Source organism: Hippopotamus amphibius, chromosome 7, assembly GCF_030028045.1.
Source record: "Hippopotamus amphibius kiboko isolate mHipAmp2 chromosome 7, mHipAmp2.hap2, whole genome shotgun sequence".
NCBI lineage: Eukaryota > Metazoa > Chordata > Mammalia > Artiodactyla > Hippopotamidae > Hippopotamus > Hippopotamus amphibius.
The window spans coordinates 85,907,058-85,933,570 of record NC_080192.1 but is presented as its reverse complement, the minus strand read 5'-3'; the positions used below and the strand labels follow the sequence as shown (position 1 = coordinate 85,933,570).

The window sequence follows — 26,513 nt, the reverse complement described above, 5'->3', positions numbered from 1 at the left end:
GTCAAGCATTTGGCGTCATCTGGAAAATAGGGCTCAAGCCAATCAGCGGGAACTTTGCTCTTCTGGACGGCCGTTCATTGGTTGTTAACTCAAAGCCTGTTCTGTTGTCTATATTGGCTGTTGTCGCTGTCACTCAGGGCCATGGGTCGAACCTTACCCCACTCTTTGTCTGTGCAAGCTCCTGTTGTCTGGGAGAGTGGCGGAGGCGCTGCTGTAGATTGGTCACAGGGAGAAGCCTGTGATCTTTCCTATTGGCCCGTCTGTCAGAGAGTGATGCGGATTGGTAGCACGGAACAACCTGGGTGCTAGTTGGCAGAGCTCTCGCTGGATGGAAGGTCCGGTCGCGGAGTGATGGTGGCAGCAGTGAAGATGGGCCGGGCAGGGACCATGGCGGTGGCAGCAGAAGTGGCAGGGCCGGGGCGGCTGGCGGTAGAGGAGACTGTGGTCTTCAGGGGGCTGTAGGTGGAGGCATGGCTCGGGCCAGCGGCAGGAACGGCAGCGAGGAGGCCTGGGGGGCACTGCGGGTGCCGCAACAGCAGGTATCCCAACAGCTCCAAAAGCCGATCACGACAGCCATTTATTTCTCATTCCTCTTTCCTCTTTCCTCGTCCCTGACTTTTGGAGGGTGGGGGAGGATCTCACCGAGCCAAAGGTACCGCGAAGTTCCGAGATATGTGCCTTCCACTCTTTGTCTAAACTTTGTAATGTAGATGCAGTCGACTTTTGCCGGCAGCTTCATAGACCCCATCCCGCGGCTGCAGTGGAAGCTTGCAGTGGCTCTCCAGTGACCAGAGGCATAGTGAGGCCCCAGGGAGGCTCCCTCTGTCTGGCAACAGTTATTTGTGATGTTTTTCTATGTGCCTATTGTCACAACAGAGTCCGGCAGCGTCTTCTCTTGAGGGAGCAATTTAGAGAGGAGCTGGAACCCGGACTTGCACCCTGGATGCCATCCTTTATCATCCACAGCAATCCCATCTGGTTGGGAGCTCTGCTCTGGGTCTCACACTGCCCCTCCTCTATCCTAGGAAGCCTGAGACCTAGGGGTGGAAAGATCCAGCTTGGGAGTGGGGATTGGCAGACTATGGGGAATGATGATGACAGAGCTTTGGAAATTACCTTAAACCCCTTACCCATTGTCTGCGACTTTGAGATAGCTGTCTTCTGGCTTCTGCCAAAACACTCCCTTAACAGAAGAAACCCTGGGGAGCCAGCCTTGAGTATCAGAGAAGTCTCCTACACGCAGAGCTGAAATCGGCCTCTTTGTATGTCCACACCTTGCATCTTAATCTTGGTCTCTAGACTGATTCTTCCTATTCCAAATCCTCTTCATGCTGGCAGCCCTTCAGATATTTGAACACTCCTCTCAGCATCACTCTTCCCTCTCCCCATAGGTTTCTATGAGCTAAACTTGGTTAACAGGGTGGGATCGTGTATGTGTTTGCAGGGGGTGGGGAAGGACCATGCCTTGGGCTGGAAACTCCCTTGGTTCTAAGTGCCTCCTTGCTCCCAGCTTCGAGAGCTGTGCCCAGGAGTGAACAACCAGCCCTACCTCTGTGAGAGTGGTCACTGCTGCGGGGAGACTGGCTGCTGCACCTACTACTATGAGCTCTGGTGTGAGTCTTCATGGGGGCGCTTCTTGGGTCCTTCTGCCCACCTGCCTTTGGACCTCAGCCTTCTCTGTATGGGGGGTACCTAAGACTCTCCCTCCTCACCTCCTGCAGGGTTCTGGCTGCTCTGGACTGTCCTCATTCTCTTTAGCTGTTGTTGCGCCTTCCGCCATCGACGAGCTAAACTCCGGCTGCAGCAACAGCAGCGGCAGCGTGAGATCAACTTGTTGGCCTACCACGGGGCATGCCACGGGGCTGGCCCTGTCCCTGCTGGTTCACTGCTTGACCTTCGTGAGTGACTTGAGGCTCTGGGCTCACTACCAGTGGTCCCTCCCAAAACAGGGCCCTGATTCATCCCACACTCCCTTTTCAAACATTTCAAAGCACACTTTTCCTTAATAGGAAAGAGACTACCACCCCACCTCTGGCTGCCGTCAACCAATCGTGCCATTCTTTCCTGCAGGCCTCCTCAGCGCCTTCAAACCCCCAGCCTATGAGGATGTGGTTCACCGCCCAGGCACACCGCCGCCTCCTTACACGGCAGCCTCAGGCTGCCCCTCGACTACTTCCAGTGAATGCACCTGCTGCTCCTCCGCTTCTAGCTGCCCTGCCCACCAAGAGCGAACAAATGTGGAAGATGTTTCCTCCCACCAGAGTGACCCTCCTCATCAGGAGGGTGAGCCTGCGGCAGGGGTGAGCCCTACCCCCACACCCCCCTCCTGCCGCTATCGCCGCCTGACTGGTGACTCAGGTATTGAGCTCTGCCCTTGTCCTGACTCCAGTGAGGGTGAGCCAGTCAAGGAGGCTAGGGCTAGTGCCACCCCACCAGACTTGGAGGACCAGTCCCCTGTGCACAGCCCCTAAATCCCGTACCCCAGGTCTCTCCTGTGGGGCTGGCTTCCAGTGAAGGGGACATCCCATACACATTTTTGGGAGCGTGGGTGGGTTACTTACCCACCAGAAACAGCCCTGCTCCTAACTCTTCTTCTCCTCAGCCTCTCCCTGCCCTCTTAGAACCTGTCTGAAAGGGCTAGAGTCTTAAGGAGAAGGGCAGTGCTCGGGGGACTGTGCTAGCTCTGCCCCCTAAGACATACACAGGGGCCTTGGATCTCATTAAAGAGATGTGAACCAGCTGCTTGTGGATTTGGGTGGACTAGTGCTTGACTTACAGCGTTGCACTTGATTGGAGGGGACGATGGCCACTTTTCCCACCTTCTCTGAAGGGCAGCAGGCAGCCCTAAGGCCTGGACTGAGCTAAGACCTCTTGGTGAGGCAAAGTTGGCAAAAGCAATAGAGTTTGGCATGGTTTTCCCATTTATTTAGAAAAATAGACTCTGAATTCACAATCACCCCAGGGCGATGTGGGATGTCAGCAAGGAGACACCTGAGATGAGCTGAGGACTGCCTGAAGCACTGGTATCTGAGGGCTGGGGGCAGAAGTGAGAGACCTTGTTCCTCGAGTCCAGAGTGGCATAAGTGGCCTGGCTCCCCTCTCATGCTCCCCCTTCAGTAGTCTTCAGCCATGGCCAGTAGGACAAGGCTGGTCCAGCCCTGGAAAGGGCGGCAGCCCATGCCTCGCCCGTCCTGGTCACTATACTGCTCCCACAGGAAGCCCGTGGCCTGGTACTGCCGCCTCACATTGCTCACCAGATTGGCACGGAGCTCTCTGTGGAGCCGGGCAGCACGGGCCTGATGGGGACCCTCCAGATGCCCATAGTAGTGAAGCGCCCCCAACGCCAGGTAGTTGACATTGAGCCACACGGCACCTCGCCAGTAGGGAGGGTCATGCTCTGAATTGCGCTGGCTGTAAAAGGGGCTGGATGCCGCAAGGGAGCGCAAGCCAAAGGGGCTCCAGAGCTGGCGGCCATCAGCTAGAACATCCAGCAGGGGTCCAAGGCGGGATGAGTTGGGGTCCAGCAGCCGCAGCAGGAAGGGGAAAAGACTGACATAGCCCAAAGCATCCACATATTGTAAGCGAGGGTGGGGCCGGCCCACCACTCGCACCAGCCCCTGAGGGGGCCGAGGCTTCAGCTGCACTGCTTTTGTGTGGTTCCCGAAGTCTGCAAAGACTCCTAGTTCTGGGGCCCAGTGCAGCTCATCCAGGCTCTCTTCTGCTTCCAGGGAGGCAGCCAGTGGGCCCAGCTCTGCGGCTGCCTCAGCCTCTCCCAGCCGGTCTGCCAGCCGCCTCAGCACACGGGCACCCAGTGCCACCCAGCACCACAGGTCCAGGTGCCGCTCAGTGGCTGAAGGGTGTGAAGCCCGGGGGTAGTCATCCAGCCCTGAAGGCAGTGTCTTGGGGTTCAGTAGGGTTGGCAGGGCTGGGTCCCGGCCCCGCCAGCGGTACGACAGTGGCACTGGCCCTGCCTGGCTCTGATGAAGCCAGGAGAACCAGGCATGCAGGCGGGGGAAGGCCCTGCGAAGGAAGGTAAAGTCGGCTGGGTCACCACCCTCTAGCATGTGGGCTACAGGCAAAAGCAGAGTTGGGGGGTTGGCATGGGCTGTCCGTTGCACCAGGAACTCTGAGGGCACCCGGGCTCGGGCCTCATCCCCCAGCACCTGCTCCCGCCCAATCCAGCCATCAGCATTGAGCAGCCCCAGCCAGTGGCCAATGGCCTCCCGGGTAAGCCGGGGATCCCACCGTTGGATCACCAGCTGGTGAAAGCCCTCGTCCCAAAGGAAGCCTCGAGGGAAGAATGACCGGGAGGGCACTGCTGTGAAAAGAGCGACTGGTGGAAAGAGGACTGGGTCCACCTTCTGCTCAGACCCCTCAACCTCCATGTCTGGCAACACCAGACCCTGTCCATAGAAGTAGCCAATACCACCAAGAAGGCCACTGAGGGCAACCTGACCCAAAGCCTGCTCCTCAGGGCTCAGGCCCTTCTCCTTCAGCCGAAAGGTCTTCTCAAAGCGCTCTCTAAAGGCTTCAGCATGGCTTTCCAGGGCCTGGGTTAGCAGGCTGCCTGCCAGCTGCTCTAGGGCTTGGCTTCCTCCTGCCCGGGCACTGCCTGATTCAAACACCAACTCCATAGAAAAGGGGACTTTCAGTGTCACCTGTTGTATCAAAAATTGCCCTTGTCCCTGTCCTTGCCCACTTGGGCCTCTGTCCTCCCACTTCAGAGATCCTGGCAAGCCGAGGTAGCGTTCAGGGGAGGCCCCTGGGGGCCGATGCTGAAACCAGTTCTTTAGGCGACTCTTCACCATCTCTGTCAGCAAGGGAAGTCCTGGGTTGGAGGACCAGAAGACATTGTAGCTTGAAAGGAAGAAGATAAACAGAAAATATTGTTCAGGAGGGAGTAGTGGGGATTATAAAGAGAAACATGAGGTGATCAGGAGTCAGGATGGAAGGGTCTTGGCAATGCTGGGAACATGGAGCCTGGTGAAAAGAGGGTAGAGTCGGGGAGGTGGAAATCAGGCTAGGCCAGCATCCATACCACCCCTACCACCACCCCACACTCTTTTCCCCCAGTTACCTGCCATACTTGGGAGTGGTATCTCCTGGACTGGTTGGTGCCAGAAGTGTAAAGCGGAAGTCACCAAGTTCACTGGTGTGCCCACTGATGAACTTCAATTGCCCCTTAGCCTCAATCTCTGGAACTAGGACTTCTTTGCCATCTGTTACCACATAGAAGAACAGGGACACCAAAGGGAGGGCAGAGGTACCTGAGGCCTGGGTGACCAATGGGGACAGAAAAATACAGCATTAGGTTAGCTGTCTCTGCCCTGAGGATCAGCCTTAGGGAAGGGGACACCAGGTGAGAGCAACATAGTAAACAACAGACATCTAGCAGTGTTGAGGGTCACTAAGGGTAAGCACCAGGGGGATGAGATAAAGAGCTTTGCACAGGGTTCTCTGGGAAATAATAGTACTTTTGTCCCATGTACTATGCTAAGAACTCTACATATTATTTCCTTTAATTCTTACAATTCTGTGAGTTAGCTGCTATTTTTATTTCCATTTTACAGACAAGAAAACCAAGGCTTAGAGATAATAAAAAGAGATGCTCATACAGGCAAGTGTTCAAGGCAGGCAGCAGATTCAAACCAGGCAGCCAGACTCAGAGCCCCTGCTATTAATCCCCACTTTATCCTGCATTTGCAGGCAGCAAAGGAAGGGTAGAGGAAGTCTGGGCTGGGGGAAGGGTGTCCTGAGGGCCCTGACCTGAGGCTCTACAGTCACTCTCCAGCTCCAGTCCCCTCCGTGCTGACCCCCAGGCCTCTTGACGAACTCAGTGGTGAGCCTTAAGGCCCCATCCTGGATGTGTTGCCGCCCGAAGGAGAGACCGTCGTGGAACTCCCAGCCATAGGGACCCACGCCGTCCCCCTGCTCACACGTGTGCCTGAGTTTAGGGGTCCCTGGGGTGGAGCCTTGCTGCGCCCACATCAGTCCTGGGGGTAGAATGGCCAGGTAAGTCAAAGGGAGAGAAAGGGATCTGTCCCTCTGGGTTGCCGAGAACTTCAGGGTCATCCCTCTTCATAACTCTCCTGATCCACTCCTCACCACCCTTGATCTGGCGCGAAGCTAGGGTGTCCAGATTAAGTGCCCGCTTGCCTGCCCACCCCGGGTCCAGGTTACCGGTGAGGAGCGGCTGCGGACTGCGGGTCTTCATGCCGAAGTAGACGTGAGGGCGGTAGGTGCCCCAGAAGAGATCCGGGGCCACGGCGGGGCTGGAAGAGTCAGGAGACAGTGCCGGGCGCGCGGAATGCAGCGTGACAGCCCGCCGCGCACGGTGCCAAGCCAGAAGCCAGCATCCCGACAGGCCCAGGGCCAGAGACAGGACCGCGACGGCCAGAGCCGCTCCCCCAGCCGTGCCCCGGGCCCTGCCGCCCCGGCCATCTCTTCGCGCGGGGCCGCCCCGTGCCGCCCTCTCAGCCGTCCGCGCTCCGTCTGCCGGCGCTCCACGGCGCCGCCGCTCGCCCCGAGCCATCCTTGCACGGAAATCGGCGTCCCGGGGACCCGGAAAGATGGCAACGGAGCCCAGGTCCTGCCTCGCCTCCTGGGCTCCCGCGCGGCGCCGTGGAGACCAGTGATGTGTCAGCCGCACCTGCGAGCCCGCGCCTCCCCCTCCGCTTCCGCCTCCTGCCGGAAGTCCCGCCCCACCACGTCAGATTAAGCCCACAGTCCGGAAAGGCTGTAGCCGGCGTGGCGTAGGGTTGGACCCCTGGGGTCCGCACCTGGGCCGCGTACACTGAATGGGCGCTTATTTGGCGTTCTCAAGCAGTTCATGGGCTAGTAGGAAAGACCAATCTCACATTTGTCTCTTTTTTTTCTTTTAATAACTACTATATATTAAGAGCCTGAGACGCTATCCTGTTTTACATTTAACTGCTCCCCACATCGCCCCAATCAGGTGGCTGAAAACCTTGGCCTGGAAAGTTCAAGTAACTTGGCCCTGGCCACAGGGCTGGGAAGTGGCTAGCTTGGAACCCAGGCGTATCTGAATCAGACTGGATCATATTGTCCACACCTATGCCTTCTTTCCTAGTGAAATGGAGTGGATCCAAGAGGATCTGTTCCAGCAGCGTCCCTGTGACTTTAGATGTATCTCCACGCAGTCTAGGATTCCTTATCTAGATGAACCCTAAAAGGACCATAATAGTGGTGCGTGTACCTTTTCGGTTTTGGTTTGTTTGTTTGTTTTCCTTTTCTACAACACAGGAAGCGAAGGCGCTTAGGGGAAAGATTGCTTCTGTCCAGGTCAGGGAAGGCTGTAGGAAAGAGGTAGCATCTGCACCTGATGTTGACCTAGAAGAATCAAGACTATATTTGATGCTGGTTCATAAATGCAACTTAGATTCATAGTTACTTATTTCTCACCAACAGCTCAGCATAAATGGTGTTTTCATAAAGTACAAATCTCTATCATCCTCTAAAAAATCCCTACTCCACACCCTTATGCTATTCTAGCTATTATCATACCTCCCATCCAAACTCTGATTATATAAAACTAAAACTCTTTGCTGCATGCCCACTTATTTCACTATAATCTGACTTCAGGCCCCATCCTCCACTGGTAGACTTTTTACTCATTTAATAATCACCTTCTGACCAAACCCAAGTCAGTCCTTTCTTGATACCATTGCACTTGGTCCACACCTATTCAATATATTGTAACATTTAGTACACACCTGAGTTTCACCAGTCATCTTTGTATCTCAGTACTAATCAGTTAAAGTCACAAGGCTGATGCTAAATACTGGTAAATTCAACATTTATTGCACACTATATCAGGCACTATGCAAGGTGCTGGGGACACAGAGAAAACAACCCCAGCCTCAAATTCACAATCTAGAATCACAGTGCCAGCACTCAATCCATGTTTACAGCAATGTTCGAACCATCCCTATTTTTACAGATGAGAGTAGTTAACCTGGCCAAAGATATGAGACAGTTAACCATGGAACTGGAGAACTCAAATCTAGATTGTCAGTATCCTTTTGTCACTATAGAGGCCTATAACATAAGGCCTCTTAGATACTATGTTATGCTCACTCAATGTCCTAGGCAGTTTACAGGTATGAACTCATTCATCCATTCATTTATTTATTTTTGGCTGCACTGCATGTGGGGATCTCAGTTCCCTTACCAGGGATGCAACACATGCCCCTTGCAATGGAAGAGCAGAGTCTTAATCACTGGACCACCAGTAAAGTCCCAGATATCAACTCATTTAATCCTCTCAACAGATCTATGAGGTAGGTACTATTATCCCCACTTTACAAATGAGGAAACAGGCACTGAGAGACTACATAATGTGTCCAAAGTTATATAGCTACTTAAGGGAAAAGCTAGGATTTCAATCCTAGGCATTCTGGCTTTTTACTACACCATACTGTCTCCTGATAGTTTTCTTTCTTTAAAAGGAGAGGGGGAAAAACCAGTCCTTTGAAGATATCACTGTTTTAAACAAAGGAGTATAGAAATGTGGTAGGAAGAAATACCTTTGGCAAAGTACACAGAAGCCAGTGTCCAGAGATTCTTGATTGCTTAGCTGAACATTCTGAAGTTTTTCTCTAAACCGGTGGCTATCAACCATTTTTTCCTACAACCCACGGTAAGAAATAATTCTATACTGCAACCACGTACATGCAGATAGACACACATACACACATAGATATAGATATAATATCTATATCTATATTCATGATTATATGTTTAAAACTTAAGTTTCTTAAAGAACACTTCCCAGTCCATGTGCTATGCACGCTAATGCTTTTTGTTTTTTTAAAGGCTGATTTAACCCCCTAAATTGACTTCATGATCCACATTAATGGGTGGTAACCTAGTATGAAAAACACTCAGGCAGAGTGCCTAAAAAGTACTTTAGGCACCGTTCTCTAAAAAAAGTAGTAGTAAGAGATAAAAACCAAATAAAATTAAGCAGCAGCAAAAATGGTTAGAAAAAAGGAGACCAGGTGGGAGAATGCAACAGTAATGCAGGAGAGTCAATGGGAATGAAGAAAACATTTCAGGAGCTTTTGTTTAAGACAGAATATTCTGAACTTACTGACTGGACATGCAGGGAAAGGGAGAGGGCAGAACCTCTCTGTGGTTTCTAGCTCAAGTAGCAGCGGAGGAGATGAAGTACCTTTTAAAGGAATGAGGAAGTCAGGGGGAGGAGGCAAGTACAGTTGACCCTAAAACAATGGGGGTGGGGATGGGATTTAGGGGCCCCACCCCTCCACAGAGTTGAAAATGGGGGGATAACTTTACAGTCAGCAGCCACCGTTCCACAACCGGAGACTGAAACAACCACGGGTCATGCAGTACTGTAGTATGTATTTGTCAACTACAATTGGCATGCACCATTGGTATTTGCCCTCTACCTCTACAAAGATCAAGCCTCGTGCTGCTACGGCTGCGGTCTGTCAGCGCCCCCCTGAAAGCTCTTCAGGGTGGAGAGCTGAAATGAGGCACTCTGTACTTTGTGAAAAACTGGCAGAACAGGTCTTCAGATAGTCAGATATTTTCAGGAGCCAACTTTATGAGCCCAATTCTTATATCTCCTCATATCTAGAAAAACACTTCATGGTGACGACAGCTCCTCATGACTAGCCAACACAAGACTATTAGAAACCTTCTATAAACAATTTGTGCTTGACCACATGGCTTCCCCTTTCACCAAAATCACATACATATACGGATCTTCCCCCCTACCTCTTTGGAACAGTTTCTCAGAGCTATCTGGGATGCTGTCTCCCGGGCTGCAGTCCTAATTTTGCACCAAATAAAACTTAACTTGCAACTCTCACATTGTGCATTTTTTTTCAGTTGACATACTTATTTTTAAAATAGGCATGCAAGAGGACCTGTGCAATTCAAACCTGCATTGTTCAAGGATCAACTGTAGAGAGTATGTAAGATTATCAGTTTTATTTTGGACAAAGAGTGTTGATGGAATTTAGAGAAAATTGGTAGAAGGTAATCTGATTATAGCAAAGAATTTGAGATTAGAGCCAAACAGAAATGTAGGGTTTAACCCAAGATGATAGTTCAAGTCATGACAGAAAACGAGATGCCCCAAAAATAAAAGAGAGAAGAGAAAGGAGAGTAGTACACCTTTATGGTTAAGAGAAGAAAAAGGACCTGAGAGGAAAAGAAGCTCCCCAAGGTAATGAATTAAGAGGCAGGTGCTACTGAACTGGAAAAATGAGGACTGAGATAACAGCATTTTAAGAATAAGAGGTACCTTGAGTAGTGGAGGGAGAAGCCAAATTCAAAAGGGCTAAGCAGCGAATGGTGGTAAGAAAGTGAAATATATTCAAATTGGTCCAGACCGCTCTCCATCTTGCCCCGTCCCAGAAACAATGGTTGGATTTATAGTCACAGGCCTCTTTCTTTATTTTGGCGCTCCAAGGCCTTCCAGATAATGATTTGAGTAATTAAGACAAGCTCTTCTCAGGTAAGTGTCCTTGGCAGTCTTAGGCTAAAATCTGCTTGTTGGTCTCTTCCGCGCTGTCAGCGCCCGGTACCGGCGCCCGCCTTGTCCCCGCTCCCCGCCGCGGCCCTGGCCTGGATGTGGGAGGCGAAGGCTGTGAGCATTTCCTGGGCGGTGAGGTGCGCGCCGCGCATAATCAGACGATGCCCGTCTCCTGGGAAAAAAAAACAAACGAATCAGGCACCGGAAGGACGTAGGTGCCGGGGCCAAGGGCGCGCGACTCCTGCCCGACTCCCAGCCAGACCCACCGAACAGCACGTCCACGCAGGGCTGGGAGCCGTCGTGCCTCACGTCTGCAATCACCGAGCAGTTGAGGTTGGTGCTGCGAACTTTCTCGCTGCTCACGGCCTGGAGGAAGGTCCTGCGGTGAGAAAACGGCGTGAGCGCTGGTCAGAAGGAGCTAGACCCCCGGCGGGAGGAAGGCGCGCCCCTTCGCCGCCGCAGTCCCTCCCCCTCGTACCTTGTCGACTCCACGTTCTTCTCGAAGGGGCAGAATTGAACCCGAACCTGCTTGACAGGGCCGAGTCCGAGCCGAGCCAAGGCCGCCGCCATGGTGACCCACGCCCCGGAAGGACTCGTGCGGCCGGAAGTGTCGCTGATGCCAGAGGCTGTGAGCCGCCGCACACTGCCGCAGTTCCCCGACCTCTGCTTAGTGCGGATTCTCCGCTACGTCGGTGGTGCTGGTCCCGAAGCCTCCGCCCTGGGCTCCCCGGTCGAGAAGAGGAGCAAGGCCAGGAAGGAGACAGATGGTTTCGGCACAGGGTATGGGGGGCCCAAAGTACGCGGTCACTAAACACTACCTGTCATTAATAGCCCTCTTGTACCACAGCGAAGACAATACATAAACAGTGCAAAAGCCTTTTGCACCTGCCTCCGATAACACGTCTTCGACAGCCTTTCCCCCTCTGTATCCTGCTCTGCCAGATCTAGGTTAACACCGTCTTAAGTGCTGGTCCCTTCCAAGGAAAGGGCACTACCACGGCAGGGATTATTAACCTACCAGAGGGTGAACTCCACTCAGGTAATTTAAGATTAAACATGTGGAACTCTGGAGTAGCTAAGCTTACACGTGAAGGCCCTACAGTCCAAAATTCTTAAATGACTAAAAATAGTAACGGGGAGGGGAGTACAGGGTACTCATACAGTACAGGCTGTGGGACTGATTTAGGCATAGAAATTCCTGTTCCACCTCTGTGGTTCGTGATGAATTAACTTTGTAGTCCTGACCTATCTCTGTTTAGCCTGGCTCCCAGGACTTAAGAGGAAGTGGCATCTAGGCTCCCTGCTTTCTATTGCTTTCTCTTTTTCCCTTTCCCCTGGGTTCCAATCCTAAAGCCTTACTCCCAGCGTCTAGCCCTTATTGCTGGTGTCTGGCCCTGAGATGTCTTCACTGATGGGGAACTGAGCCCGAGCCTCCCAAGGATGCTGACCTCCAGGTTTCAAGCTGTGGTTATGCCCTTTACTCTAGATTCCAGGCACTGGAGTGATCTTGGATTCTTAGCTTTTTAAGTCCAGGCTCTGTGTATCTTGTGGTTCTCAGGTATGCTTTCTTCCAAGCTCCCAATTAGACTTTTTTAATATGCATTTCTATATGTCTGGGCTTTTTCAGACAGAGATGGGGAATTCTGACTGGCTTCTGATGAGGGTCCTTAGGATTCAGAACTGGTCCCCAGGCAGGAAAGAAAAGGTAAGTGCCTGCGGGGATGCTGGTGCTGCCTCAGGGCAAGCCAGGCCTGCTGATTTCCTACCATGTAAGCCTCAGGGCTAGGTCCTCCTCCCCACAGTGTGCTTAGTAGCTGAGCTGTCTGGGTTGGGAGTGCTCCAGGCCGGAGAGGGGGCTCCAAGCTCTCCAGGCTGTTGAGGCTGCTGCTGGGCAATTCCATGCTCTGGACCTCATTACATGCACCTGGTAAGGCAGGAGTGGAAGGTAAGTGGCTGGTGGGGGTGGGGGGTAGGGGTGGGGGATGCTGAAGCCAGATCAATGATGAGGATGGGGGATGGGGCACATAAAGTAATGAGCTAGGGGTGAAAAGAGGAAGAAAGCCTGGAGTTGGGGAGGGAGAGTGACTCACAGCAACAGGGAGGCCCTCTGTGGACTTGAGTCTTGGGCAGGGGCTGCTGCAACAGACACAGCAGGGCCCCGTCCAGCCGCTGGAAGATGCTGAGCATGAACAGAGTCTGACGAAGTTCTGGGGACAGGCCCCACTGCTCCTCCTCCAGCAACTCCCTGATCACTCCAAAGTCTCGTCTGAGCTGCAGCGCCCCCTGCAGGCTGAAGGCCAAGGTTCAGTGTGGCCATCTGACCCTCCTGCCTCTCCAAGCTGCTCTACCCCACCCATCCCCTCCCTTTTTTCAGTTTCATTCATCTCCCTGCCACTGCCTCCTTTTCTCCCCACCTGAACCGGATCCCATGGGTGAGGATGTGGTCAAGCCAGGCACCCAGGATGGCAGTCAGTGCCTGGCTGAGGGCAGGGGCCTGCGCTTGGGGTGGCAGTCCTTGCAATCCTTGCAACACAGGCTCCAATACCCTGCGAACCACCAACTGAGCATAGTCACTAGCAATGCTGGGAAGTTCTGGAGTGAGAGAACAGAAAGGACAGGGTATGAGGCTAGGGGGATCCATCAACCCCCCAGTGGAGCATTTTGGGGGAAGGGGGTAGGATTTCAGGATGAGGGGACACAGAAGGTGAGGACAGGATGGAGACAGGAGTGGAGCCATGATTTGGAGGGGCCGGGACACTGTTACCCCCTGGGAAGCCTGGAAGGGAATGCTGGGATGAGGAGTTACCAGGACAGAGACGATGCCGCCAGTACCGACCCCGTGGCATGTGGAGTTCGAAATCCTGTGTGGCTTGTTTATGACATTCTTGAAAAAAGAGATTTAGTGACTCTTCAGGTAGGAGCTGTGGGGATAAGGAGAGAGTAAAAGCGGCTTATCTGTGAGGGACTTGTCAAGTTATACGCTCTTCTAAATCTGAGGTGTTTAACCTGGCATCCATAAAGCCCCAGGACAGAATTGTATGCATAACTGTATGCACTTGGGCACCTTCTGAGGAGAGATGCTATCGCTTTTATTGGATTTTCCAAAAGGTCTGGACCGAGAAAAGATTATGGACAACTGCCCTAAGATTACCCTGCTCTCCTCAGCTTGGTTCAGAGGATGAAAATCCTCCCGGTTAACTTTATTCCACAGGAACGTCAATAGCAAAAAAAGAGGGAGACAGCCTCACCACCACCACTGTTCAAAAGCAGACGCTAGAGGGCTGCGTGATCTGCAGACAGGCAGAGGCTGAAGAAAGAAAAGGGAATTGTACCATCTTCTATCACCTATAAAAGGAAGGCAAGAACTGTGTGTAGACCAGCAGCTATGAATATAACTTTCTGAGATTCAGGAACCTTTGGAATGTCTTCACACTGAATGTTCTTTATGGCCATTTCCATTTCTCCAGAGCATCATAACCCACAAAGCGAGAAAAGGCTCATGTGATTGGTTTCTTTGGTGTGATAGGTTTTGTTTTTGGAGGGAGAGAGGACAGCAAAAAAGAAGGGTCTCTACAGCCCATCTTGGAGAAGAATCCCAAGAAGTGGGATGTGTAGTGGCAGGTCTAAGGAAAAGGTGACTGTATGCCCAAGAGCCTGAAGAAAGGAAGGGACCTGGCGGGGCCAGACTTGGTGGGGGAGAGCTCATGTGGCTCCTGATACATATCGTGACCGCAGCCTCTCTAAATCCAAACTCTTTTTCTCTTATCCCAAACGCCACCCCCCTTCTTCCTTATATGTGACAAAGGAATTCTTCTTTTGTCAACTGACATTTGTTAGGAAATCTTGCACTCAACACTCAGGAAATACAAAGTCACACTATAGGACATTTTTTTCTATGGGACATTTCAGTCCAGCTGAGGAGAAAACTCACATCAGATTCTTCTTTTTCATCCCAGTGCTGTATGTGGTGGAATGCCCAGAGCAGACACCCAGCAGTGCATTCACCAGGCAGAGGAGCAAGGCATGAAACTGCTTGGGACAGCGTTTGGTTCACATGGTGAGCACACTGTCCCTGCCCCTTTTGCTCTGTTCTCACCACAACTACCAAGAGCTGGAACCTTCCCATATTATGTCTCCCTACCTCCCTTGTATCCTCACTGCTATAGCTGTATTAAACTCTATCACTGTCTTCACTATTTCCCTCCTGCTTTTACAATGGCTCCCTAACACTTATGAGATAAAGTCCAAAACCTGTGGGCTGGTTTCAATGCCCTCCACAACTTGATGACAACCTACTCCTCCACAATCCTCCACCCCCACCCTTGAAACACGCATGGGAGGGTGAGTGTATACTCATGTACACACACACACACACACACACACACGGAGCTTCTGCTTTGGTCAGGCCATCTCCCCACTACTCCCCCAAGGAACTATGAACTACCCACCTCCAGTAACCCCTGCTGCTTCTCTGAGGCTGCCCAGCCACCAGCTGCAGCCATAGACCCTGTAAGGAGCTTCTGTTACCATGTGCCCACCAAGGCCTTCCCTCCCCAGAGCTCCCACAACCATTACTATCCACCCTACTCATGAAGACCCTGTTCTGGGACATGTTGAGTTGAAAGAGGCAGCAGTAAATTGAGATAGAAATGCCCAAAAGGCAGATGCAAATGGTGCATTAGCGCAAAACTGTGGGGATCCACAGCACCAAGGCACTGTAGAATGCAGAGAGAAAAGGAGCAGAGGGACAGGGACTGAACTGTACAGCCATGCCCCTATTCAGAGCAAAGAGGAGACATTTGGGCAGGAACAGAATACAAAAAGCGGAGATACATCATCCATAGTAGGAACAGATACTGTGTAAAAGGGGGAAAAACTAAAATAGAAGTATAATAGTTTCATTCATAAGTTTAGAAGAAAATAAGAAAATATTAGAAGAAACAGCCAAGAGTGGATAAAAGTTACCACTGTGGAACAGGGATCAGAAATTGGCGGGGGGGGGGGGGGGGGGGCAATGAAAGTGCTATTTTTTCATTAGAAGCCTTCTAAAATAATATTTCAGTTTTAATAAAAATACAATTATACTTTGAGAAAAGAGGAGAAACATTGTATCAAAAAGTAGTAAATAAAAGGAAAAAGTCAATCATTTATCTTGCTTTTTTCCTACAAAATATACCTCACAGTAACCAGACAATTTATAAGGGGAAGTTTCACTTTATAAGAGTAATCCAATCCAATAATGAAGAAGGAATGATAGAACTGGAATGTCACCACCTCGCACCCTCTAATGAAATAATGGATATAGACAGTGATCATCAATCATCAGTGGCTGTTAACCTCACAAAATGAGAGCCTGGGAGCCTGACATGGGAGGTGGGGGTGTGATATATAACTGAAATAAAATTGACCATGAGTTGATCATTAGTAAAGCCTCAGTGGTACAAATATTGGGTCCATTATACTCTTCTCTCTACTTTTGTATTTTTTTGAAATTTCCCATAATAAAGAGAAGACAAAAAGTGAAGAGCAGGAAAAGAAATTTAGTGGCGATTCCAAGGCACTGAGTTGTTCTACCACCACCACAACCACCCCACCGACCCCAAAGCTGGCCCCTGTCAGGTTGCCAGCACTCCTTACCTGGATCTGTGCAGTCAGCTTCTGGATCTCCAGGCCCAGCTGCTGCTCCACCTCCAGGGCCAAGCTTTCCTCTGAGGCCAGGCTAGACAAAGCTTCTGCCTCATGCAATAGAGGCTTTGGCAGAAACAAGGATTGAGGCCTGAGCCCAGCCCAGGATGCTCCCCTCCCCATTCCCTAGCTACTCACAGGTAAATCCTTCTGGATCAGGAGCAGGAAGGAACCTGGGGCCCATGCTGCCAGATGCTGCTGAGTTCTGCTCCAAAACCAAAGCAAAGTGGTCTGCAGGGTACAGAGCCCCAGGGCAAGGGGGGCAGGACCTGGGGAGAGGAGGGACAGAGTATCTGAAGGGCCATGGAACACCTTTGGGAGGAGTCAAGCTTCAGAACAGAATAAGGAATAAAGGGGATATCCTCAACTGTTCTGTTATCCAAGTACTTTGTCTCACCTGGAGGCCAGCAGAGGAGCAGTCCTGACCTGGGTTCTCGAAGGGCTTCCAAGAGAGGAGGGAAGAGCTGTTGCAGAAGTTCAGTGGTATGAGCAGATGAGGGAAGGCTGCTCGGATTTCCACTAGCAGATCCCAAGGCCTGGCAGAAGCCTGAAGATGAAGCGGTATGGTTTGATAAGGAAGGGGCAGTTGGGCTTATGTCACTGCCATTGTCCCTTCCTTCTCACCTTGATCCCAGTTCCAGGTGAGAGACTGATGAATTAGGTTGTGACACATAGAAGCCAGCTCCTTCTCACACTCCTGAGGCAGCGATGCTAGTGGGAAAAATGATTGCAACCTGAAAACAGGGTCTCTTTTCCCCAACACTACCCCTACTCAATGATGCGGGACGAGGGGAGGCTTCCCCCAAGACTCAAGGCTGTAATGGAAAGCAAAACTTCGCCTTGAAAGCCCAGAAGCTATAGCCTGAACCTCTGCGGGTGGAGTGGGGTGGGGTGGGGGATGTTCATTTTAAAGGGCCTGCTTTTGTAGGCAGGTGGCAGGTGAGTGAGGTGAATACAGAAGAAAAAGTCCCCAGCCTTCCCAAACGCCCACCCAGGCCCATCACTCACCCTGACCCAGTGCCTGACTCAGCTTTTGTGCCGCTGCCCTGGGATCCCTCCAGGGTCCTAGACTTAGGTCCAGACTCTGAGCACAGGCTGCCCACAGCATGGTCCAGTACTGGCTCCACAGGGCTCCAGCCCCTCCAAGCCCCAGTCCACTGCTGGCTGAACCCGTCACGGCCCCCATCAGGCCCAGTAGCCCTGACAGCAGCTCCCGCTCCTCTTGGCACCGCCTGCGGAGCTGGTCCCTCAAGCCGGATCCCCTGAGCGCCACATCCAGCCAACCTGCCACCTGGAAACCCCGCTCCCCCGTCAGGTGGCGGAGCACACGAGCCGGGGGATAAGGGCGCGCTGCTCCTGGGACGTGGCTCAAGGTTTTTCCCTGCAGCTGATGGTAGGCGGGAAGTGCCAGCAGCAGGTCGGCGAGTTGGGACGACAGACCCGGGCTGGCGGGCGCCCGGCCCAGAGCCTGAAGCTGCATCTCGATAGTAGCATCCAGGCACTGGGCGGCTAGTCCGACGGAGCGTGCCAGGAGCAGCGGCTCGTGTGTTTCCAGAAAGCCGCTTCGCAGGACCGCCCCTCCAGAAGCGTGCGGCAGCAGGTCGCGGCACAACTGAGGCAAGAGGCTGTGGCCGGGGGATGGAGCGCCGGGACTCCGGGTCCTTAGGAGGCGCACGGCCGCCTGTAGGCGGCGGGCGCAGTCTCGGGCTTGGAGGAGCTGCTCCCGCTCGCGGTGCAGCCGCAGCAACACGGCCCGTAGACGCTGCAGCGCTGGAGGGATCGGGCCGCCGGCGGCCGGCTCCGGCCCCCAGTCCACAGCGCCAGCCTCCCGGTGCTCTCCTGCGTCCGCCGGCGCCGCCCACCACGGCTGCCCCCTCGGAGCTCCGCCGGGCCGTGGGTCCAGGCAGGGGATGTTCCGGGCAACCGGCAGCCCCGGCCAGCCACGAACGTTCCCGCGGAGAGCGCCCGCCTGCTTTCTCTGCCACTGCTCCTCCTCAGCGCCCCCGGGCTGAGCCCGCAACGGCGGCACGGTAGCCAGCGGAGGCAGAAGGCCACCAGAGCGAGACGCTTGGGCCATGGGACAGCGTGTGCGGGACGAACCTAACGATCCCCACCTCCCCGCACTGCCCAACGCCCGCCGCAGCCGCGGCTCCGCCCCATCCCCAGAGCCATCAGCTCTTGCCCCGGAACCGCGGGGACAGTCATGGACTCTCTCGCGCTCCGTAACCAGAGGCTTCTGCCCCCAACAAAGATGGCTGCCTACTCTGTCCCACTCCGCCCTTGGCCGATAGCAAATGCCAGACTATCTTTCACTTTCGGGTCACTGTTGGCGGGGATGGCGAGGATTCCTAAGACAGCGGGGCTGGTCAAGCTAGGTAAGTAGGTGAGGCAGGACCGGAGGGGGTCCAGGAGGGCTGGGGCAGCCCCACTGGATCTGTTTTCAGTAGGATTTTGTGCCTTACGTGGTGGGCGCTGGGCTGAGGGCGTCGGCTCCTCTACCCCGAAGTCGGCTGACGCGCCGCCGCCTTCTTTTCCTTTAGACTGTCCTCTGCGGCCCGGCTGCCCGCTGGGGGTCGCTGCTGTCCCCAAACTCTGCAAGGAATTCGGTCCTGAGGACTACGGCGACGAGGTAAAAAGGACTCCGTGGGAATTCCCTGGTAGTCCAGTGGTTAGGACTCAGCGCTCTCCTTGCCGTGGTTTGGGTTCAATCCCTGGTTGGGGAACTGAGATCTCGCAAGCCACCCGGCATGGCCAAAAAAAACTAAACTCTTAGCTGCCCTTCCGCCTTGTTCAGTGTTCATTCTGGTCACGCCTGTTTTCAGCCTTCTGTGTTGAGCCCCGCCCGGCCCGGCGCCTCGCGGGGCTCCCCCAGGGCTTTGGAGAGGCGTAACTGTGGGCCCTACTGCCAAGCAGCGCAAGGCAAGTGGAGGGAGGGTGGGGGGCTGGGGACGACTCACTGGTGATAAATGCTTGAAGTGAGCGGGATCGGGCAGAGGAGGGTCTCTTAGTTGAGGATTGGGGAGTGGGTAGGAGTTGCTTGGGGAAAGATATTATGAAGAGAGGGAACAGTGTGAGCAAAGACACTAAAGAAAGGACACGTTAAGAGAACTTCACTGAAGTGAGACCTTAGTTGTGGGTTTGAGAGAAGAGGCGAGAAAGAGGGCAGCAAGTGGCTTGAAAGTCCTTGTCTGGCACATGCGTTTGGATGTCCTGAAGTAGGTGGTAGGATTATCGAAGGAGGGACAGGATCAGATTTGGGAGCACTGAGAAACTAAACTTCCAACTGCTTCCTTGTTACCTATAAAACCAAACTCAGCAAGTCCAGAGGTTAATTCATCATCTTTGCAAATTCATTGTTTCCTCTAATCTTAATCTTGGTTAATAACACAAACTTCTATCCAGTTGCTTAATTCAGAAATCTGAGAATTTATTCTACATATTCCTCCCTTTTCCTTTACCTGCGTAGTCAGTCACAAAACCTACTTCTGAAGTGTCTCTTGGATCAAAGCCATTATTTTCATTCCTGCTTCTGCTGCCACTACCTTAGTTCAAGAACTCATTTTTCTGGCCTGAACAGTTCTAATGACCTGCTAACTAAACATTTCACCCCTAGACTCATCTCTTTCCCCAGTACTATTTAATTTAGCATTTCACCCTCCAGGTTAGATCCACTTCCATCACTAACAGGACAAAGTCCAAACTCACTGGATCACACAGGGTTCTTCAGGCACAGCTGCTGACTGCATCTCTATTACAATAGCCTCCTCACCCATCTCTCTGCCTTTGTGCATTCAGCATACACTTATTGAGCACCAGCTATGTACTCAACACAGTTTTAGGCACTGGGAAGAAAGCAGTAAACCAAACAGATAAAAATCCAAATGAATTAGAAGTGTCTAGTGGGGGAGGGGGCGGGGGGCAGCCAGTCAACAAATAAACAATATAGGATGTCAAATATGAGAAGTGCAAAGAAAAATAAAGCAAGAAGGAGGATAGGGACCACTGAGTAGAATTAAGAGGTTTTGCTTTTTAAAGGAAGTGGTCAGAGAATTCCTCCCTCAGAAGATTTAAGCAGGGATCTGAAGAGGATGAGGGAGTGAGCCATTCACTGGGGAAAGAGCATTCCAGGCAGAGGAAATAACAAATACAAAAGCCCTGAAGTGGGCGCACACTTGGTGCATTGTAGAAACTTCAAAGGAGACCACTGCAGTTGGAGGAGGGCGAGAGGGAAGGAGATGATTTTATGAAGAGATAGGGTGGCTAGATCATGTGTGGCCAGGTAGTGAATTAAGAAGGTAGCACAGACTGTGTTTTGGGGAGAGATGGAAGGTCAAGGCAGTCCTTTTTGTTTGTTTGTTTTAAAGATGGCTTACACTAACTAAGGAAACAGTCCTCGTTAGAACCACGGAGTGTTCAGGCCAAGCCTTGAAGAGTCTTGCCTCATTTTGTGAATGGGGAAGCTGAGGTCCAGAGAGGTTAAATGACTTGTCCAAAATCAAACAGCCAGGCAGTGGCAGAACCAGAACTGAGATGCAAGCAGCTCTGCTTCAGCAGTGTTCTCTCTAGTTCTGTGCTACCTGACAAATTAAGAGAGCAATAAAAAGCAATGAATAATCAGATTTTAAATTGTATAACACAGCCTATGTTAGTGCAGCTTGTTTGGAGATGAAAGGGTCTGGGAAGGCTTTGGGGGGAGATGGACTTTGAACTCGATCTTCAAGGTGAGGCAAGGTGAGGTGAGAAGGGAGCTCAGAGCCAGGAGGGATTCAAAGACAGCTGGGGGAAGACCCCAAGGCTGGAAGGAGCCTGGTGGCAGAGGGAGGACAGCGGGAGAGAATGGGAAGGGAGGACTAGAAAGGTCAGCCAGGGAGCTTTTTGGAACGCTCTGAATCCCAGGCTAGACTTAATCCTGCCTGTGACCCTGGCAGTGAGGGATTACTGGAAAATTTTGAGTAGGGGAGTAATTGCTGAGAGCTTGGTTTTGGGGAGAAACAGATAAAGTGCAGGGAAGAGGCCAGCCAGGAACTGTGGCATCCACTTAGGCATTGAAGTAGCCCCAGGGTGGATTATATGGGGGTGTTCACGTTCAAGGATGTGGCAGCGGCACAGCTGGAAGAGCAGGTAAGAGGGCTCCGTTTCAGGGGCGTCAGTGTGGCTGACCTAGTGGTAGAATGGTGGAGAAGGCCGGACTGAATGCCACCCTCGGCCCTTGGGAAGGCAGGAGAGTTAGTGAAGGAAGCTGATACGCCATGAAAGCCAGAAACAGCATGCTGTGAGGTGCTGAGCCAGGAGAGGTTGGCCAGTATGGTTTTCCAGGCTGGGTGGCTGATTTGTGGTTGCTGTGGTGGAGGGGTCAGCCCAGCCAAGCTCCTTGCTCTCTCTCAGAGCTCCCCACAACACCAGCCTCCCCTCCCCTCCCCCTCCCAGGACATAGTGGATTTTCTTCGGCGGCTGGTGGAGAATGACCCACAGGGCCTGCATCGGATCCGTGTGGACGGGAGCAGCGGGCGGCTGCAGCTGTGGCACCATGGTGGGGAGTGCACGGGCGGGCCCAGGGATCAAGGCGGGGACCCTGGGGAGGGCTGGCTTTCAGGTGCTCCTCTCTCTTTTGTTCTTTCCTTCCCTTCTCTTTCTCCCTCCTGACAGATTACCTCCTGGACCATTTCTGTTATGAGGGGGAAACTACTGGACAGAATGATAAGAGCAAGGAGGCTGAGAGACTGGGCACCTACTGTGGTCTCCGAAAGTCCTTCCTATACCCTCCACAAGAGTCTAAACCCTGCCCTCAAAGCCCTTCTGCCTCAGCATCCTGTTTCAGCAATTCAGACAACCTGCTTCAGGTGGCCATGCCGCAGAGACTCCTGCTGACTGAAGAGGTGAGACTCTCAGCAAGGGGCTTCACCCTCCCCCAGAGTTCTCCCAATCCCCATATTCCCATGTCTATCTTTTCTCCTGATCTGGGTTTTTCAAGATTCTTTCATACTGCTTACCTCCCTTTCACTTTCTCTCTCATTCTCTCTCTTTTCCTGTCACCTGTCCTTCCTCCTCCAGGAGGCCAACCGCCTGGCTGAAGAGCTGGTAGCTGAGGAGGAGCGCATGAAACAGAAAGCAGAGAAGAAACGACTCAAGAAGAAGGTAGCTGGAGGGCAGAAGGAGTGGGAGCCCAGAGGGATTTGGGGGAGGCAACGGAGGGGAACTCAAGTTGACCAGGGGGCCCATGGGGCTCAGGGACTGGAGGGTCTCCTGGAGACCATTTGGTGCAGTGGTTCTGGAGTCACACTATGCTACCTGGGCTGGAATCTGCCTCCTTACTAGGACTGCCTGGTGACTGTCTTATCTGCTTTTTCACCTGTAAAATGAGGATGACAACAAAACCTACGTCACAGAGCTGCAAGGATTAAATGAGATAGTGTATGCAAAACTCTTAGTCCAGTACCACGGCATATACTATATACGTCCACATGAAGAAGCGGTTTCAAGATACAAATTGTGTGTGTGTATGTGTGTGGGTGTTTAGGGCTCAAAATACACCCTCCTCTTCCTTGTCATTGTTACTACAGCGTCAAAAGGACCGGAAGAGGAGGGAGCGCTTGGAGCAGGACGGCGGCAGGGAGTGCGATGCGAATGTCTGCAGGCAGGTACTAAGAGCACCGTGTGCCGGGAGGTGGGGGTTGGAAAAGTAGGCGGCTCAAGGCGATCCCAGCTCTGTGTCTGCTCACCTTCCCTCCAGGCTGAGGCCATCGCAGATGAGGATGGGAGCCCTCCATCCAGCTCTGGGAACCCAGCTCAGGCACAGTGTTGTGAGGAAGAGGTAGAAGCCCCCATCCTTCTCCTCATGGTCTCTGCCCACTCTCTTTTCTCCCTGCCCTTCCTTAACTTTCCTTTCTGCTCACAGGACTCACTGGATCTGTCTAGTACCTTTGTGTCTCTGGCTTTGCGCAAGGTTGGGGATTGGCCCCCCAGTGCCCGCAGAGAAAAGGGACTGAGTCAGGAGCCCCAAGGCAGGAGCCTGGGTCCCCAAGAGAAGATGAGGCAGGAGGAAGGAAGAACTCCAAAAGACGAGAGCCCCAGGCAGAGTCGTAAGGCACAGGTGAGGAGGCGGGCAGAAGAACCTTGGCTGGAACCAGTAGAAGGGGTGCCAGAGGGCTCTGGGAAGTTATGTGATCTAAGGGTCAAGGGCAGTGACTAGTAGAAGGAATTCTCTGGCCCTCGGATTAAGAGACCTGGAATCAAGCTCCATCACTGTCACCCTGACCCAGGGTAGGGTGCAAGAAAGTAGGGCTGATGCCATCTTACAGACCTGTCAGGAGGATTACATGAGTTGCCTAATGCAAACTATTTGAACAAAGGATAGGATTTAGGGAGGCTGAGGCCTTGAGTCCTGCTTGACTTTGCTTCCCATTCCTAGGCATCTCCAGGACTGCTGGCAGCTGCCTTACAACAGAGCCAGGAGTTGGCAAGTGAGATGCTTTCTCTCTCCTTCCTCACCCATCTCTCCCTGGGATAGCCCCATCTGAACCTTCCCACCCTTTCTCCTCCCCAGAGTTGGGTACCAGCTTTGCCGAAAATGGTTTCTACCACAAGGCCGTGGTCCTCTTCACCCAGGCCTTGAAGCTTAACCCCCGGGACCACCGGTAGGTGGTGGGGGGCGGGGGGCTGGGTGGCTTCTGTGATGGGATATTAGGGCAAGGCCAGGTGCCGAGGATCCAGACTTTTGGCCATTTTGTCTTTATCAGGTTATTTGGAAATCGCTCATTCTGCCACGAACGACTGGGTCAGCCAGTGTGGGCCCTGGCTGATGCCCAGGTGGCCCTTACTTTGCGGCCTGGCTGGCCCCGGGGCCTCTTCCGACTAGGCAAGGCCTTGATGGGACTGCAGGTAATGGGTGTGAGATTGGAAGCAGAAGAGGAATTTGGGCAGGGTCAGGTCTACACTGACATTTTCTAGTTAAGCTACTACCACAGTGTCACAATGTTAGCGGTACTAGGAGCTGGAGCCAGTTTGGGAAAGGGGGCAGTTTTAAGTTCTTTGACTCCACTGACACCTAAGCTTTCCTCTTTCTAACTCCTCTGGTACCAAAGCGTTTTGAAGAGGCAGCTGCTGTGTTCTGGGAGACTCTGAGAGGTGGGTCCCAGCCTGATGCAGCCTGGGAACTCCGCTCCTGCCTTCTACAGCTCACTCTGGTAAGGGGACCAGGACCACTCTCATAATGAGGGGGGAACAGAGAGAACCGGCTGGGGTTGCAACACCAAGTGGTGCTACTTTCTGCCTCAGGCAGATAAGGGAATGGCAAGAATATATGGGATGAGGGGGGCACGGCCAGCACTGCTGGAAAGAATATCACATGCCCCTCCTTGTCCTTTCTCAGCAGGACCAGCGAGGAGGAATCCCTGGGCCACCTCTGTTAACTGGATTCCCCTATCCATTTTCCCATGTTGAGCTGGGGCCTTCAGGCCTCCTCTCCCTCAGTTGCCCTGGCAGCGCTGCTCCAAGGGCCCCTGGCAGCACTGCTCCAAGGGCCCCTGGCAGCACTGCTCCAAGGGCCCCTGGCAGCACTGCTCCAAGGGCCCCTGGCAGCACTGCTCCAAGGGCCCCTGGCCTTCAGTCTCCACCCTTGCGTTATCCCCCACATCACCTGAGCCACTCCAACTGGCCCCTGCCCCAGACTCAGAACCGAAGACCCTGTCCTCTCCATCTCCAGGACTCCTCAAAGGACAGGGGCATCCTGGGACTTGGGCCCCAGCATCTACCTCACACCAGATGAAGGAGGACCTGTCCCTAATAAGGCAAGGCTGTGTGTGCATCCCACAGGGATGAAGAACACTGCATGGTAGCAGTTCACTGCACGTTTTGAGACCTGTACTCTAAAACTGTGTTTGGGAATACCCCTGGCAGTCATGCCTCTTGCCACAGAGACCTTCTGATGAGAGAAAGGAACCCTACATCCACTGAAATAGCCTCTCTTTGGTTCATAAGCAGATGGTTTCTTCTGGGAGCAGTAAGGAAAAATAAAATCCCCCAAGGCTCAAGAAGGGATCTGTATGAAAGTTCAGGTTTTCAGACTGTAACAGACCTGACAGTGGGGGCATTTGAGGCTTGCTCTGCTTCTTGGCTCTCGGGGGCTCACTCACCAGCCAGAGCTCTGCACTCAGGAATGGGGTCACAGTGATGAATTGATGAATGAGGCCCAAGCCTTGCCCTTCAGCTTGACAGTTGCTCACTTCTTCGTAATCCCAGTTTTTGCCCTGTTTTCTCAAGCCTCAGCTCTTCATGACCTGTTTTCTGTCCACACTTCTATGCATATCCTGACCTCTCCTTTGCCCAATGGTCTGACGCTCACCTTTTCCCACTGCTAGAAGATTCACCAAGGGTTTGCATTTGGGAAGTCCCTTACCAGCTCCTTCCTGGAGCTGGCAGAGCCTGTACAGCTCCACATACCCCCACTGTTGGCTCTCCCACTGATGGGGCCTCAGCAGGTACCCAGCCTTCTGCTACTTTGGTCATACTTTTTCTCCACTTCAGCACTGGGCATTGTAACTAGCCTTTCCCCTGTGTGAATTTACTTAGTTTTTCCATCCAGGATCACTGCCTGTAAAGAAGGCTAAAATTCTCTACTTTCTGTATAAGAATCATGACCTCCTTCTGGTTTCTCCTCTAAGATTCTGGCAGCTGCTCCTGGCTGGTTCCTCCCTAGCTCTGCCTGGGACCCTCAGCTCATTGAAATGTGGATCTTCAGGCCTCCAAGACCATATTTCCTAGAGGAACTATTTATCAGGATAAATGACTCTTACGCCCTATGGGTCTTAACACCATTTGCACCTAGAGATAGGAGATACTGAAACACCTCTTTATTTAATAAGGATTTCCCAAATTCTTTTTGTTGTTTATGGTTGCAGGCCCCTTAAATACTATGTGACAGAATGAAGTCTGCTATTACTAGTTGGGTCACCTCAGGCAGATTTCTTTACACCTGTGCTTCAGTTTCCTCATCTGTAAAATGTGGGCAATCCCTATGTCACAGGGCTATTGTGAAGACTGAAAGTGTGAGAAAATACTTACCAAAAGCCTGGTACATCGTGGGTGTTAAATAAACTGATTTTTATCTGCAATTATGCTATATATTCATGATTCCGACACTGGGAAGAGAGGAGTATGAGTGAATTGCTGCTTATTTCACAAAATACAGAGTTCATGGGACTGTGGTTCTCCAAGCGTGGTCCCTGGGCCAGCAGCATCAGTCACCTGGGAACTTCTTACAAATGCAAATTCTCAGGCCCAGCCTAGACCTTCTGTATCAGAAACT

General features: G+C 52.5%; 5 protein-coding genes and 1 long non-coding RNA gene across 15 annotated transcripts; 3 read left to right on the top strand and 3 right to left on the bottom strand.

Moving 5' to 3' along the window:
* Window positions 1-18: 18 nt before the first annotated feature.
* WBP1 (WW domain binding protein 1) lies at window positions 19-2,738 on the top strand. The gene is made up of 4 exons (XM_057743297.1): window positions 19-539; window positions 1,511-1,613; window positions 1,722-1,898; window positions 2,071-2,738. Exons 1-4 carry the CDS (start codon window positions 471-473, stop codon window positions 2,469-2,471), a joined length of 750 nt encoding a protein of 249 aa, XP_057599280.1. The 5' UTR covers window positions 19-470; the 3' UTR covers window positions 2,472-2,738.
* A 167-nt stretch (window positions 2,739-2,905) lies between these two features.
* MOGS (mannosyl-oligosaccharide glucosidase) lies at window positions 2,906-10,434 on the bottom strand. 4 transcript variants are annotated; one of them, XM_057743286.1, is made up of 6 exons: window positions 10,295-10,427; window positions 8,547-8,647; window positions 7,217-7,350; window positions 5,767-5,993; window positions 5,078-5,274; window positions 2,906-4,857 (listed from the first exon to the last, which is right to left on the bottom strand). In XM_057743286.1, exons 2-6 carry the CDS (start codon window positions 8,639-8,641, stop codon window positions 3,114-3,116), a joined length of 2,397 nt encoding a protein of 798 aa, XP_057599269.1. In that variant the 5' UTR covers window positions 8,642-8,647; window positions 10,295-10,427; the 3' UTR covers window positions 2,906-3,113. The 4 variants fall into 4 exon arrangements, with proteins under 4 accessions (XP_057599269.1, XP_057599266.1, XP_057599268.1 ...); XM_057743283.1 differs by lacking the exon at window positions 8,547-8,647 and having other exon boundaries at window positions 10,295-10,434; XM_057743285.1 differs by lacking the exon at window positions 10,295-10,427 and having other exon boundaries at window positions 8,547-10,226.
* MRPL53 (mitochondrial ribosomal protein L53) lies at window positions 10,417-11,132 on the bottom strand. Its single transcript, XM_057743298.1, has 3 exons — window positions 11,004-11,132; window positions 10,792-10,904; window positions 10,417-10,697 (listed from the first exon to the last, which is right to left on the bottom strand). Exons 1-3 carry the CDS (start codon window positions 11,093-11,095, stop codon window positions 10,564-10,566), a joined length of 339 nt encoding a protein of 112 aa, XP_057599281.1. The 5' UTR covers window positions 11,096-11,132; the 3' UTR covers window positions 10,417-10,563.
* Window positions 11,133-11,166: 34 nt separating this feature from the next.
* On the top strand, window positions 11,167-15,518 carry LOC130857544 (uncharacterized). Of its 2 annotated transcripts, none has more exons than XR_009054840.1 (3): window positions 11,167-11,305; window positions 12,153-12,452; window positions 13,737-15,518. It is a non-coding gene; the product is annotated as an uncharacterized LOC130857544 (long non-coding RNA). The 2 variants fall into 2 exon arrangements; XR_009054839.1 differs by having other exon boundaries at window positions 12,153-12,470.
* On the bottom strand, window positions 11,627-18,287 carry CCDC142 (coiled-coil domain containing 142). The gene is made up of 9 exons (XM_057743287.1): window positions 17,219-18,287; window positions 16,835-16,921; window positions 16,608-16,757; window positions 16,349-16,479; window positions 16,163-16,276; window positions 13,332-13,446; window positions 12,940-13,117; window positions 12,616-12,815; window positions 11,627-12,449 (listed from the first exon to the last, which is right to left on the bottom strand). Exons 1-9 carry the CDS (start codon window positions 18,285-18,287, stop codon window positions 12,193-12,195), a joined length of 2,301 nt encoding a protein of 766 aa, XP_057599270.1. The 3' UTR covers window positions 11,627-12,192.
* Window positions 18,288-18,413: 126 nt separating this feature from the next.
* On the top strand, window positions 18,414-26,303 carry TTC31 (tetratricopeptide repeat domain 31). 6 transcript variants are annotated; one of them, XM_057743289.1, is made up of 14 exons: window positions 18,414-18,585; window positions 18,751-18,839; window positions 21,638-21,740; window positions 21,857-22,086; window positions 22,262-22,345; window positions 22,771-22,848; window positions 22,914-23,021; window positions 23,106-23,300; window positions 23,619-23,670; window positions 23,754-23,844; window positions 23,947-24,088; window positions 24,292-24,393; window positions 24,579-24,996; window positions 25,870-26,303. In XM_057743289.1, the coding sequence occupies exons 1-13, from the start codon at window positions 18,414-18,416 to the stop codon at window positions 24,972-24,974; spliced, it is 1,842 nt and encodes a 613-aa protein (XP_057599272.1). In that variant the 3' UTR covers window positions 24,975-24,996; window positions 25,870-26,303. The 6 variants fall into 6 exon arrangements, with proteins under 6 accessions (XP_057599272.1, XP_057599274.1, XP_057599275.1 ...); XM_057743291.1 differs by having other exon boundaries at window positions 22,941-23,021; window positions 24,579-26,303; XM_057743292.1 differs by having other exon boundaries at window positions 24,912-26,303.
* The last annotated feature ends 210 nt before the right edge of the window (window positions 26,304-26,513 follow it).